Source organism: Rutidosis leptorrhynchoides, chromosome 1 (genome assembly GCF_046630445.1).
Source record: "Rutidosis leptorrhynchoides isolate AG116_Rl617_1_P2 chromosome 1, CSIRO_AGI_Rlap_v1, whole genome shotgun sequence".
Taxonomy (NCBI): domain Eukaryota; kingdom Viridiplantae; phylum Streptophyta; class Magnoliopsida; order Asterales; family Asteraceae; genus Rutidosis; species Rutidosis leptorrhynchoides.
Genome location: NC_092333.1, coordinates 485,706,093 through 485,722,616, shown reverse-complemented (window position 1 = coordinate 485,722,616; position 16,524 = coordinate 485,706,093). Strand labels below are relative to the sequence as shown.

The 16,524-nt window shown below is 30.7% G+C and overlaps 1 protein-coding gene across 1 annotated transcript; it reads right to left on the bottom strand.

Moving 5' to 3' along the window:
- Positions 1-19: 19 nt before the first annotated feature.
- LOC139875230 (pectinesterase-like) lies at positions 20-1,798 on the bottom strand. Its single transcript, XM_071862575.1, has one exon. The coding sequence runs from the start codon at positions 1,796-1,798 to the stop codon at positions 20-22; it is 1,779 nt and encodes a 592-aa protein (XP_071718676.1).
- Between the last annotated feature and the right edge of the window lie 14,726 nt (positions 1,799-16,524).

Below are 16,524 nucleotides of genomic sequence, written 5' to 3'. Positions count from 1 at the left end.
TCAACGGAAAAACGCTACATTATAACCCAAGTTTAGCTGGAACACCCATTTGAGGTAGCCAAGATCCACCTTGTAAGAATGTGGCTACGGTAAAACCTTGTGCGTCTTTCTGGTTCGTAATGGGCTTAAACCCGGCCCATTTGACCCGACGAGCCATATTCGAACCCGCTCCCCGGTTTCCAAACTCCCTAAACATACATGTCATGTGGTTGTTCTTCCCCTCGGGCGATTCCCATGTTGTCCACCCCTCGGGTTTGATCAGATCACCAATGTCACACATCAATATTATCGACGTTGCTGCTGGTTTCCACGGTCTTCCTAAGTATGTAGGAAACTGTGCCTTCACCGGAGCTAATTCCGGTGCTGCCATAATCTTGCAGTTATGCAGCACCACACCACCCACTTCTTCCATTTTCATCCTTCCGTCAGCTGTCACCATGTTCGATTGACTTTTTTCCGGTTTCCGAACTAAAATATCCGAATCCTGGATATAAGCCCGACCCACCCCAAATATAAAGTCAACCGTTCCCGAAATGACACAGTTTTTATAAAACTGGTCGTGCGCGTGGTAGTACAACGTGTCCTGGTAACCTTCAAAACTGCAATCCATCATAACAGTGTGAGGAGATTGAGACCGAAATGCAACCGCTTGGTGTCCTGCTGGTCCGATCGTATTTCTAAACCCGATTCCCTTAGCCATGAACCGTTCTCCAATAGCAACCACTGTTGCGGTTTGAGACGTTCCAATTTTCGCTATTGCAAAGTTTAGGTTACCGGTAATTATTGTCTTGTCGCGACCATCACCGTACATGTACACATTGTTCATCCTTTTGTCTACGACGATTTGTCCTTCGTTATATGTACCAGCTTTAATATGAATTATGTATCTTCCTTGATGATTTTGCGGATAAGCGTTTAGGGCCTGTTTGATGCTCTTAAACTTTCCGCTTCCATCTTGTGCCACGACAACGTTCGGTGGCAGATTTGGTGGAAGCGGAGGAGGTTGCGGAGTTTTAAACAGGCCTTGGCCTTTTCCCTTTTTAGCTCCACCACCACCTTTTTTGGCTCCTAAAAGCTTGCGGTCCATACTCGGGACCCACGATGGGAACCCATGTTGGTCCATCTCATCAACCTCATCAAGAAGCCTACGACGTCCGGTAGACGGGACTTTCAACTCACCCAAATCGACCCCAATATCCTTGAGAATATCGAGCACGTTATACACAATCTTTTGAGCGTTAAACGTTAGCTCGTTGGACGTTTGCAATCCGTCTTGCATGTCCTTTTTAAGCTTTTCGTCTCTTATCTCTTCCACACATGTTGTTTGGTACGAACGAATTGCAGTCAACCAAACAAGGATCGGGTCAATCTGCTCGGCTAACGAGACCGCTTCTGTTTCAGATACAACTTGCAGCACCTGATTGAGCTCATCGGTAGCGTATCCTATCATTTTCTCACACGTCTCGAGTTCACCATGGGATTCTTTTTTGTCATCACCCAAATCTTTCTTCTTGGCGGTCGCCTTTTCGAGGGCCTTTTGCAGTTCACCAGACGTTGCACGAATGGCTGCAAGGATGTAGTCCTCGTTGGTGGCCGACGAGTTTTTAGCCACATCGGTCATGGCCTTGTTACAAGCCTCTTTGTACTCAGTTGGTTTGCATATGCTGTCTGCTGCTTTGTTGCTCGTGTTGATATTATCATCCGAGTTTCCGCTTTTGACGATCAAGATCACGACCCCGAGTACACAAAAGACGACCAAGAATAATGATACGATGGATACGAGAATCTTATTAGCCATGGTTTTGTTGTTTTTTGATTCTCCCTGGTTATTTGATTAAAGGGAGAAATTGATTTGTTTGGAGGGGGTATGTATGTATGTAGATTCAATTAGTGGTAACCCTGTAATCTAGGATGTAAGATGCATCACTTGTTTTTTCATGGGTTGATTTTATTTAACCAAGATTTTAATTGTTTGTTATCCGTTAGTTTTTTTATTTTATCATTATGCATGGCTGTTGGTACACCTTAAGAATTTTCAAGTCCAAATCCTTACAAACCCTCACTCAAACACACTATAAAGTCCAAAATATCAACTCAAAATTTACAAGTCTCATGAAACTGATCATGAACAGAATTCAGTAGCAGCTATCTACAAGTGTTATACAAGAAAACACCACAAACATATGCAAAGTAATAACCAATACATTGCTCACCTGCACGAGTTAATTTTTTTTTTTTTTTTAGAATGTCAATTTTTGGCATCAAATCCTCTCATTTGCAACTCACGCACCCGTTAAGAAACTCATCTCATCCATCACGCAAAGCGTACCTGGAATGTTTTAGGTTAACTGTTTGGCCCGCACATAGTGAAGGATAAAACTCCCCCCAAGATTTAAACTTGCACATATTTTTTCGAGGATACGGACCCAGAAACAACTGAGACACAATATAAATTAGTTAGGATACAGATTAAAATATGTATTTGTGTAATATTATGTAAGCAATGACGTCATAGTGAGGAGAGAAACTCGTAAAAACAAAGTGAAAAAATGGAGAAGGAGAGATTTACAATAAACTGAGTTTTTTATTATACAAGGAAGAAGAAGTTGTGATCAGAAAAGTTATGATCCAACTACATTCTATCGATACATATTTATAGGCCATAAAAGTGGATATGACCTGCTACCTCTTAAAGAGGTTACCGGATGACTTATTACCTGCTAATCAGGTAAAAGCTCAATTATTGATCACATTGACATCATGGCTTACATCACTCACAATTATTGATCTAATGACATCATTGCACACATCACACCACACTATGACGTCATTGCTTACATAATATTACACAAATACATATTTTAATCTGTATACGGCCACTCATCACTGTCGAAATCATCTCTAGGGTGCCTGTATTGTTCTTCTTCTGATGATGTTTCATCCATGTGATTGTTTGGATCTGTATTGATTATGGTTTCCATTAAATCTCTTTCACGAATAGTATCTTTAACAAAAGTATCCAAAGCTGTTGATGGTGTCTGGCTTAGAGGGTGATCTGCTTGTCGAAAAGATGCTGAGTCAATGAATGTATGAGGTAATCCGTTGAGCTGACTCATTTCTACCTTGAATAATAACCACTGCTCTGGGTGAACATTTTTTGTGCTGATAAGATTATATCCATACCAGCCATGGATTTTTACAAATGAATCTTGATGGATTATCGTGCCGTTTGGAGACTGTGAACATCGAACCAGGTTCTGATGGAAAATAACTACAACATATGTAGTGAGGAAATTGCCAAATATTGATTCCCAATAAGACATTGTTTGATATCTTAGAAGGAATTTGAGAGTATTTCGAAACATTTGTTGTTCATCTTGGGGATTTCCTACTTGTGTTAAGAACAAATATCTGTTCATCACTTGTGCATTGAATACAATTGCAATGAAATGACACCTGGATAGATTGAGGAAGAAAGGGATTGCTTCAGGGACAAGGTGATATGGATCATGAATGTGGAAAAGGTTAAGAAAAGGATATTCAGAATTGAAGGTCATTCCTCGAAATGGAGAACTTCCATATTTTCTAGCAAGTATTTTCCAATATGCTGTCCATGTTTCATGACAATAGACAGGAATTGACTTTTTTAGGATTTTATCTGTGATTTCATGTGGGAGTTGATCCATTCTTTGCCATACTGTTGATTGAGGTGCTGATGATGAAGATGAAAATTCTGCATCTGGTTGTAAAACTGCTATAACAGGAATGAGTAAATTGCTTTGTTCTGCGCCTTTTCTTGAAAGAAAATCTGGAAGAAAATTGGTTGATCCTTTTATGTGTTTGACTTCAAAATCATATTAGGAAAACCATTCTGCCCATCTGAGTAATTGAGGATGTGGGATTGTCTTGTTCTTGAATTGTAACATTTTAGGAAATGAAGACATATCCATTTCAATAAGGAATTTGTGACCAATAAGGTGAAAAGCAAACCTTTTGATACCATTTTTTACTGCAAGGATTTCTTTGAAAGTAGAATGGTAGTGTGTTTCAGAAGGTTTGAAATGACCACTTTGATAACCACAGATGTTGCGGTTACCATTAATTTCTTCTAAAAGGACTGCTCCCCAGTGTTCATCACTTGCATCTGTTTGCAATATTCTTTTTCCATTGGATGGAATTTGGAGGGGAGGGAGATTATCAGTTAGTCTTTTAAGTTGTTGCACTGCTTTGGTTTGTTGAGAATTCCAGGGTGGAGGGTTCTTTTTGAGCATATCATACAATGGTTTGGTTAAATGGGAAAGGTTTTTGATGAATGGGGACATGTAATTTACTATACCAAGAAATTGTTGGATTTCCTTGATAGTGGAAAGCATGTCTGGGAATTCAAGTAGTTTTTTCGCTACATGAGGTTAAAGGTGATATTGAGAGTTGTTGATGGTCATTCCCAAGAAATCAATTTGAGATGTTGCCAGAATCATCTTTTTTTCTGAGAGCATAATTCCATATTGCAAAAGCAATGAATGAAATTTGTTTAGCAGTACTAAATGCTCTTCTTCATTTTTTGAAAAGAGAAGAATGTCATCAATATAAATTACTGCACTTGACAGAATTGGTTCAAAGATCTTGATCATTGCTTTTTGAAAAGTTGAAGGAGCACTTTTTAGACCAAAGGGCATCACTGTCCATTGGTAGTGATGATCAGGGATACAAAAAGCTGTTTTGTATCTTTCTTCAGGATGAACGCCAATTTGCCAAAAACCTGCTTTAAGATCAAACTTGGAAAAAACTCTTGCATTGGTTAGACTTTGGAAGAGAGTCCATCTGTTTGGAAGAGGAAACTTATCATCTGCAAGGAATTCATTCAAAGGCTTGTAGTTGATTACAAGTCTTTTCTTGCCACGTATCTGCTCTGAGTGTTTGTTGACATAGAAAGCTTCACACGCCCATGGGGATGTTGTTGGTTCGATCAGGCCTTCCTGCTGGAGTTGAGAAAGTTCTTGGACTGCAAGTTGTAAGTCTTCTGGATTCATTCCTTGTGTGACGACCCGAGAATTTCCGACCAAATTTAAACTTAATCTTTATAAGATCTCGACACGATAAGCAAAGTCTGTAATGTTGAGTCTCAAAAATTTTGGAATTAGGTTCAAATATTCAATTAGCTTTTGACCATTCTTAACGATTCACGAACCAATGTATAAATAATTATGTAAATATATATATACATAAGAGTACATATAATAATTTAAATTAATAAGTATACATTATGCAATTAGAAATAAAAGTCTTAGCATTTTTTTTAATATTAATATTATTATTATTATTATTACTAATTCTATTATTATTATTATTAGAATTTTAATTATTATTAATATAATTATAACTAATTATTAATATATACTATAGAATGTACCCAATTGGAATAAAAGTCAGATTGCCTTCATTATCTGATTGTGAATGTGTTTGTCTTCATCTCAATCTTGTTACACATCGTTCTCAAATCGTACCAATCAGTTCTTTCCCAATTTATTTTATATTGTTATATTTATTTTATATTCTGATAAAAAAAAGCTGTCGACAATGATATTGCTATAAAATTGATAAATTCACGTTGTATTATATTCACACAAATTCCCTTTCACTAGCAACAACAATTACAACCATCAAATACTGATAAATCGATTAATTTCATTTTTTTTTGAGAAACAGCTCGATATTCTGTATACCCACCTTTTATTCTAAATCACAAAATCGAATTCAATTTCAAATTTTATAAATGCAGTTATGTTATAAATCTTCTACCTCAACTATCTTCAAAATCTTAAACTTCAATTTTCTATATTGAATTCTAATTTGGAGGTCAAAGTTTAGGACTAAAAAGTCAAACGATGTGTTCTTTGTAAAATTCGAACTTGTTTTAGCGTTTTGAGTTAAATTAATGATCCATATAGTTTACAAGAAAGATTTGCAATTGATTTCATGTAGGAATCGTGGTCTCAAACAGCCTCAATTTCAAAATCAACTTTGGTGTTTATACGTGTTCTTTTTTTTTTCTTTCTTTCTGTTGCAAACTGGATATTTAAATTTTGTTGTTTTAATTAATCTAATTACTCTCTAACAGTTTTTGAGACCGAAAATTAATTATGTAAAACGTCGTTAGTTGAGTTAATCTCTGGTATTAGTCGATTGAATTTGAGGTTGAAGAAGAAGAACATAGAACAGGAGAATTCGGGTTATATTTAAATGAAGATAATATAATCCCAGATAGATAAACTTGGTCGAATGGTAGAGGGGTTTGTAGATAAGCTAGAGGTCTCGGGTTCGAGCCCGGACATCGGCTGAAGTTTTTTTTTTTTAAAGCTTAATTAATGAGGTAGCCCATTTTCTTTCTTTCTTTTATTTATTATTATTATTGTTGTTGTTATTATTATTATTATTATTATTATTATTATTATTATTATTATTATTATTATTATTATTATTATTATTATTATTATTGTTCTATTATTATTAGTACTAATATTATTATTATTGTTATTATCATGATTAATGTTATTATTATTAGAAATATAGTTATTAGTGTTATGATCATTATTATTATTTTTACTAATAATAGAACATATTTAGTATTATGATTATTGATATGATCTCTAAGTAATAATATTAAGTATTATTAGTTTTAATATTACTATTATAATGAAATATAATATATCTCTCATTAATATTAGTAGTATCATCACAATTGTAATTACTATTATCATTATTATTATAAATATGATAGGTATTACTGATGTTATTATTATTAATGATTGTTATTGTTATTAGTACAAATATTATACTTATTATTATTATTATCACTAATAGTTGTATTATTATTATTATTATTATCTTTATGATTAGGATTACTAATATGAAAATAATACAAGTTATCATTATTTTAGTATTAGTATCACTTTTGTAACTATTAGTATAATTAGCATTATTATTAAACAAAAGTAACGTTGTTAACAATATCATTAGTATTATTAACATTATCATTTAAATAAAGTTATTATTAATATTAGTAGTAAATCTGTAATATCAAAACTATCATTTTTAGACAAATAAATATTTTGTACATAAAGCATATTATTTACATATATATTAATATTCTATATATAAATCATATTAACATTACATATATAAAAACTTACATACAACAAATTATATATTTTCAATATAATGCTAAATATATATATATATATATATATATATATATATATATATATATATATATATATATATATATATATATATATATCAAATTAACTATATTAATCACTTTAAATACATAAATAATATAAATATATACAACATATAATTTAAGATATAAAATAAAGTATATTTTTTAAAAAAATGAAATCTAGTACAAATCTTATATAACTACAAAATTTGTTTAAATAATATATTGATAAATGAAATTTTGAGATTTCAATTACATGCTTTAATATATATAATTGATATAGGTTCGTGAGTCCGAGACCAACCCCACACTTGTTCAATGACGTCATATGTATTTTTACTACAAAATACATTAAGTGAGTTTCATTTGCCTTTTTACCCTTTATATTTTTGGGCTGAGAATACATGCGCAACTTTTATAAATGTTTTTACGAAATAGACACAAGTAATCGAAACTACATTATATGGTTGAATGATCGAAATCGAATATGCCCCTTTTTATTAAGTCTGGTAATCTAAGAATTAGGGAACAGACACCCTAATTGACGCGAACTCTAAAGATAGATCTATCGGGCCCAACAAGCCCCATCCAAAGTACCAGATGCTTTAGTACTTCGAAATTTATATCATGTCCGAAGGAGGATCCCGGAATGATGGGGATATTCTTATATACATATTGTGAATGTCGATTACCAGGTGTTCAATCCATATGAATGATATTTTTGTCTCTATGCATGGGATGTATGTTTATGAGAAATGGAAATATGAAATCTTGTGGTCTATTAAAATTATGAAATGATTATTTATGTTAAACTAATGAACTCACCAACCTTTTGGTTGATACTTGAAAGCATGTTTATTCTCAGGTATGAAAGAAATCTTCCGCTGTACATTTGCTCATTGTAGAGTTATTACTTGGAGTCATTCATGACATATTTCAAAAGACGTTGCATTCGGGTCATTGAGTTCATCAAGATTATTATTTAGTCAATTATAGTTTGATATATTATGAAATAGTATGCATGCCGTTAACTTTCGATGTAAATGAAAGTTTGTCTTTTAAAAACGAATGCAATGTTTGTAAAATGTATCATATAGAGGTCAAGTACCTCGCGATGTAATCAACTGTTGTGAATCGTTTATATTCAATATGGACTTCGTCCGGGTGGATTAGGACGGGTCCTTTCAGTTGGTATCAGAGCGGTGGTCTTAGCGAACCGGGTCTTGCATTAGTGTGTCTAACTGATAGTCGTTAGGATGCATTAGTGAGTCTGGACTTCGACCGTGTCTACATGTCAAAAGTTTTGCTTATCATTTAGTGTCAAAAATTACCTGTTTATCATTCTTAGAGAATCCCTTGCTTATCATCCTTAGTCAAGACACATCTTATCGCATTGACTGCATGATTAGTGTATAGACAAAATTCATATCTTGGCATATCTGCTAATTCATATCTTAGCGTATCCGTTAATGTAAACTTTGCCTGTCATTTTCTGTAGATTTCTCCGTAACTTATGGGATTTTAGTATTATATATGCATATGTAAATTATGTATTGCAGGATACTAATCTACATCATATAATCTAATTCTTATCGAAAATCCTTCATCTGATCGTACGAGATAAATTCCTCAACGAGTTCGAGTCCCTCAGATTTCGATAGCTATTCCGATAGTTATTCCGACAGCTATTCTGATATGGATTTTCACCTAAACTCCGAAAGCAGCGTCTTCAGAATTATTCAACCAATCATCCATCCCCAATTCATCTGATGGATTCGTAGTCGACTTAATCAATGGAGACGCGCAGAAGGCGATCCCTTCCACTAACCGAATTCATCTTTTGGCGAAGAACCTGAAGCACTTATCGTCGAACCTGTTCGTAACACCATTTTCACCCTCATTTCTCGAATATCTCGCCACGACTATATCATAACTCAGATTCTAAATCTTATTCATCCGCTCGTTCCGACCGACAATCATCTCAGAGTAATACAAGAAGTCAATGAACTTCGCGCTCTAGTAATCAATTTGGAGAATATGGTGCAAAACGTACCAGCTTCAGCAACATCACCAGCACCAACATCAATACCAGTACCACCAACAACTCAAGTTCACATCGTACACCTCAACATCTAATTATGTACCTCGAGCATAATCATCAATCTGCGAATCGTTCTACATCATTTATCTTCGTTTGACATGACGATTATGTAATCTTCAATGTATTAGAGATTATATATTCTAGTTCTAACGGTAAATCAAATGAGATTAATATTATATTAACTCATTAAATCTATGATTACATCTGAAGAAAATATACATGTAAGTATATTTTCATAAAGATTGTAATTAAAAATTCTTTCATATAAACTGTTAAATGGTGAAAATATTTTAACGGGTAGGTAATACCCGAGGAATATTTAGATGTCACTTTAATAGGTTATACTGTACATTCTTCGAATCTGATTCAACATCCATTTACTATCCTACTTACATCTACAGAGATACAAATCCGTTCACCGCAGAATAACCATTTTTTTTTATTATTCAATTTCAGATTTGGAATTTTGATTTATCACAATCCAACAAGTGGCATAATGAAGAAAACATTGGACAAAATAAAAGTTGTTAGAAACAAACGAATTAACTAATTGAAATTTTGTTAAGAATCCACGCTAACTGTTCCTAGCTAACTGTTCCTAGCTAACTGATTACATTTTAGTTATCGTAGTTTATTTATCGCAATTTAATTATCGCAATTTTATTAATCGTTATTTAATTTCTGTTATTTACTTTACGCATTTAATTTATCGTCATTTAATTTCTGTTATTTATTTTACGCACTTTAAATATCGGGACACGTATACAAGGTTTTGACATATCATATCGACGCATCTATATATATTATTTGGAATCACCATAGACACTCTATATGCAGTAATGATCGAGTTCTCTATACAGGGTTGAGGTTGATTCTCAAATAATATATATACTTTGAGTTGTGATCGAGTCTGAGACATGTATACGGGTCACGATACATATTAATTAATTCGAATATTATATATTAAACTATATATGAATTATTGAACTGTAAACTGTGGACTATCGACTGTGGACTAATAATATTGGACAATTAAAGTGAATTAAAATACTGATTATAACATATGAAACTAAATAATTCTTCAAGTTTGCCACTTGATTTCATCTTAAACCTCATTTGTATCCTGACAATTATAATCCGCGTTCAAACCTTTCATGATCCTTGAAAACACCTCAATCGAGAAGATGAATCAACCGCACTTCATCTACGGGAGAAAAGATTGATGCATTTAGTTATGCATCTGAAAAACTCTCAGAAACTGAGTAAACGTTTAACACGTAGTTGTGCTAATTCCTTTAGTGTTATTATTACCCAAAATAACTTTGCATTCCCTTTCCAAATTAGCAAATTTTGTCACAGCTCCAGCAAGTCAACTTCGACTTTTCATTCGAAACAACCTTATTATAACCTTGATATATATGCGTACTCTTTTATTGCTACTGGGGAACTTTTTATATTCCATCATATTATCAACAAACGTGCCAGCAACCTCGTTGCTCCTTAGCTTAAATCTCTTCGGCAAAACACTATATTTATCTATTGAAGTCTTATCATGAACTCATCCGCATCTTGTAACAAGAATTGCCATACCAATTACCGGGAATCAGCATATCTTTATTGTGAGTCTCGCAACATTTCCACATCAACATTTATATGTATCCATATAACATTTATCTCTTAGAACTATGATCTTCCATTCTGAAATTCTGAAAAGCACTCAGTCACAAATCAATACTCTGAATGTTGAAAAAGCTGAATGAAGCAGCAGAAACCATAGACAACTGTAAACGCCCTTAATCATCGGAAGTTTGATGATAAAAAATAGTATGTTGGAAAAGCTCAGAAAAGTTGGAACTGGAAAACGGATTGAGCTAACCACGAAGGAGACCAAGGACAAATACAAGGACCATACCATATATTCAAAGAATCCAGGTAATTCTGAATCTGATGAAACCTTCAACGAATATCTTGCTCCGTACTCATGTTAAAATCTTGCGGAAAACCTTTCTCCATCAATTATCGAACTTAGAAATTCCAAAAATATCCTCATCAATATCTTCGATATTTCTGAGGATATTTTCATAAATAATCTCGTCCGAAAATTATATACCTCTTCGTGCTTCCTGTGTATCATTATATTGGAAACATTCAATAGAAAATTTAGTACCGAAAAGCAGATTATGTGAAACTATGAAGAAAGTCGTGGACAAATCACAAAGAATAAGTTTGACTTCAAAGAATCCAAATGATTCAATGCCTGCTAAAGTCTTTAGCGAATATCTTGCTCTTTACTCTAAACCCTTGCGGACAATAGTTTCTATCATCCTCTGATCTTAGATATTCTGAGATATTATCGTATCTTTCATTATAAATATCCTCGATATTTATGAATATATTTTCATAACTAATCTTATCTGAAATTATTAATCTCTTCATGATATCAGTGTTACATCATATAGAAACTGTTAGTTTCTATATTCTGTAAACTTTCGAGCTTAAAATATGAATGTTATTGAAGTAATGTTGGGAACTGATGCATGAGTTAGTATAATATAATGACACTTGATCAACGTGATTATATTACAGTAATTCATGCCGAGTTTCTAATGGAACGTGATGATTCACAGACCTTAACGTCATCATGTGCCATGTTACATAACTCTTTCATTCTGATTAACTTCTGAACATATCAACAAAATATACTCTTGATAGTTCTATTCTCAGTGATTCTGGTAATTTGACAAATCAAATCGTGCTAATACGTTCTTTCTTGTTTAGAACATTAAGCTCATTCGAAACTCCACACCTATGAATTCTAGACCGTTACTTGCAAAAAGAAAACAAAAGCATGAAGCTCCGAGATAGAAAGGGTGTATAAATTGCAGCAAATAAGAGAGAGCATTAACTGTGAATGACAATGATTATGAAAGACGGAAACAAGTATTCCAAAATATAAGAGAAAAAATATAAAACCCAATAACAACACGGAGGTTACAAACCGTGAATATTAATACGAATAGCAATATAAAGACACGGTATAATTAAGAATAGTATCATCCCAAGGTAATAGTAGAAGTAAACAGATTCTTCGAGTGGAAGATTGAAAAGAAGGATGACAGAAATGATAATTAAAAAAAATATCAAGGATTAGAACAGGATTAAGCATTTTAAAAATCTTTTGGATGTATGAACTAAGAAAGAAAGTATAAGAATGGTGAGAATAATGGGACGGAAGAGCTTAATTTATAATGGAAATATCAGACAGAGTAATCAAGGCAGATCACCGTATTTAATTATAGAGATCTTAATTTTCTTATTCGCCGAAGAATCAAATCTTTTAGATTTCGAAGATTTCCTTTAAATCCCTTGAATTTCGGAATTCAACCCTGACTCTGTCAAAAGTTAAGACGCACCTTATTTTCTAAATTCCACCCCAACTATGCCAAAAGTTAAGATGAATCTTTACTTTTCCTATTTCAATCTTTTGGGATAGCTTCATTCGTACTCTTCGAATAATCGAATTATTTTATCTATATTACTCAATGATGATAAAATTCTATTTATCGACTCATATTCGTCAGGAAAACATTTTTATTGTTAACCATGACCATCTCACTGAAATTTCGGGACGAAATTTCTTTAACGGGTAGGTACTGTGACGACCCGAGAATTTCCAACCAAATTTAAACTTAATCTTTATAAGATCTCGACACGATAAGCAAAGTCTGTAATGTTGAGTCTCAAAAATTTTGGAATTAGGTTCAAATATTCAATTAGCTTTTGACCATTCTTAACGATTCACGAACCAATGTATAAATAATTATGTAAATATATATATACATAAGAGTACATATAATAATTTAAATTAATAAGTATACATTATGCAATTAGAAATAAAAATGTAAGATAACAAACAAAATAATTAAGTTGTTATTACAATAAACATATGTAAACAGATATGTAATATTATTATACAGATATATATAGAAGATTTCTATTAATAACTAATATTGTAACATGTATAAAATATATATATATATTAAGTGTTCAATTATGATATTATATAATATAAGTAGCACGTAATTTACAACATATTAGTACCAATCATATAAATAATTATTATAATAATATTGTCAATACTTTCAATATTAATATTAACATTAGTGTTATTAATATTATATATAGATGCAAATTTTTTATATATAAGTGGTTGCAGTATTATTATTACCCATCTTATTAACATTAATAATATTAGCATTAATATAATTGGTATTATCATTATTATCATTAATAATATTATTATCATTTTCATTAATATTACTATTATTATTATTATTAAATTCATTATAAATTTTAAATACCAATAAACTTGATATTAATATTAGTATTATTATTTTTAGTATTAACTATTAGATACTAATATTAAGAATTATTATTATAACTTACCATCATTATCATTATTATAATTATTAGAAAATAATACAAATCTATTATTATTATCATAATAATTAATACAATTATTATTGATATTATTCTTAGCATTTTTTTAAATATTAATATTATTATTATTATTACTAATTCTATTATTATTATTATTAGAATTTTAATTATTATTAATATAATTATAACTAATTATTAATATATACTATAGAATGTACCCAATTGGAATAAAAGTCAGATTGCCTTCATTATCTGATTGTGAATGTGTTTGTCTTCATCTCAATCTTGTTACACATCGTTCTCAAATCGTACCAATCAGTTCTTTCCCAATTTATTTTATATTGTTATATTTATTTTATATTCTGATAAAAAAAAGCTGTCGACAATGATATTGCTATAAAATTGATAAATTCACGTTGTATTATATTCACACAAATTCCCTTTCACTAGCAACAACAATTACAACCATCAAATACTGATAAATCGATTAATTTCATTTTTTTTTTAGAAACAGCTCGATATTCTGTATACCCACCTTTTATTCTAAATCACAAAATCGAATTCAATTTCAAATTTTATAAATGCAGTTATGTTATAAATCTTCTACCTCAACTATCTTCAAAATCTTAAACTTCAATTTTCTATATTGAATTCTAATTTGGAGGTCAAAGTTTAGGACTAAAAAGTCAAACGATGTGTTCTTTGTAAAATTCGAACTTGTTTTAGCGTTTTGAGTTAAATTAATGATCCAGATAGTTTACAAGAAAGATTTGCAACTGATTTCATGTAGGAATCGTGGTCTCAAACAGCCTCAATTTCAAAATCAACTTTGGTGTTTATACGTGTTCTTTTTTTTTCTTTCTTTCTGTTGCAAACTGGATATTTAAATTTTGTTGTTTTAATTAATCTAATTACTCTCTAACAGTTTTTGAGACCGAAAATTAATTATGTAGAACGTCGTTAGTTGAGTTAATCTCTGGTATTAGTCGATTGAATTTGAGATTGAAGAAGAAGAACATAGAACAGGAGAATTCAGGTTATATTTAAATGAAGATAATATAATCCCAGATAGATAAACTTGGTCGAATGGTAGAGGGGTTTGTAGATAAGCTAGAGGTCTCGGGTTCGAGCCCGGACATCGGCTGAAGTTTTTTTTTTAAAGCTTAATTAATGAGGTAGCCCATTTTCTTTCTTTCTTTTATTTATTATTATTATTGTTATTATTATTATTATTATTATTATTATTATTATTATTATTATTATTATTATTATTGTTCTATTATTATTAGTACTAATATTATTATTATTGTTATTATCATGATTAATGTTATTATTATTAGAAATATAGTTATTAGTGTTATGATCATTATTATTATTTTTACTAATAATAGAACATATTTAGTATTATGATTATTGATATGATCTCTAAGCAATAATATTAAGTATTATTAGTTTTAATATTACTATTATAATGAAATATAATATATCTCTCATTAATATTAGTAGTATCATCACAATTGTAATTACTATTATCATTATTATTATAAATATGATAGGTATTACTGATGTTATTATTATTAATGATTGTTATTGTTATTAGTACAAATATTATACTTATTATTATTATTATCACTAATAGTTGTATTATTATTATTATTATTATCTTTATGATTAGGATTACAAATATGAAAATAATACAAGTTATCATTATTTTAGTATTAGTATCACTTTTGTAACTATTAGTATAATTAGCATTATTATTAAACAAAAGTATCGTTGTTAACAATATCATTAGTATTATTAACATTATCATTTTAATAAAGTTATTATTAATATTAGTAGTAAATCTGTAATATCAAAACTATCATTTTTAGACAAATAAATATTTTGTACATAAAGCATATTATTTACATATATATTAATATTCTATATATAAATCATATTAACATTACATATATAAAAACTTACATACAACAAATTATATATTTTCAATATAATGCTAAATATATATATATATATATATATATATATATATATATATATATATATATATATCAAATTAACTATATTAATCACTTTAAATACATAAATAATATAAATATATACAACATATAATTTAAGATATAAAATAAAGTATATTTTTTAAAAAAATGAAATCTAGTACAAATCTTATATAACTACAAAATTTGTTTAAATAATATATTGATAAATGAAATTTTGAGATTTCAATTACATGCTTTAATATATATAATTGATATAGGTTCGTGAGTCCGAGACCAACCCCACACTTGTTCAATGACGTCATATGTATTTTTACTACAAAATACATTAGGTGAGTTTCATTTGCCTTTTTACCCTTTATATTTTTGGGCTGAGAATACATGCGCAACTTTTATAAATGTTTTTACGAAATAGACACAAGTAATCGAAACTACATTATATGGTTGAATGATCGAAATCGAATATGCCCCTTTTTATTAAGTCTGGTAATCTAAGAATTAGGGAACAGACACCCTAATTGACGCGAACTCTAAAGATAGATCTATCGGGCCCAACAAGCCCCATCCAAAGTACCAGATGCTTTAGTACTTCGAAATTTATATCATGTCCGAAGGAGGATCCCGGAATGATGGGGATATTCTTATATACATATTATGAATGTCGATTACCAGGTGTTCAATCCATATGAATGATATTTTTGTCTCTATGCATGGGACGTATGTTTATGAGAAATGGAAATATGAAATCTTGTGGTCTATTAAAA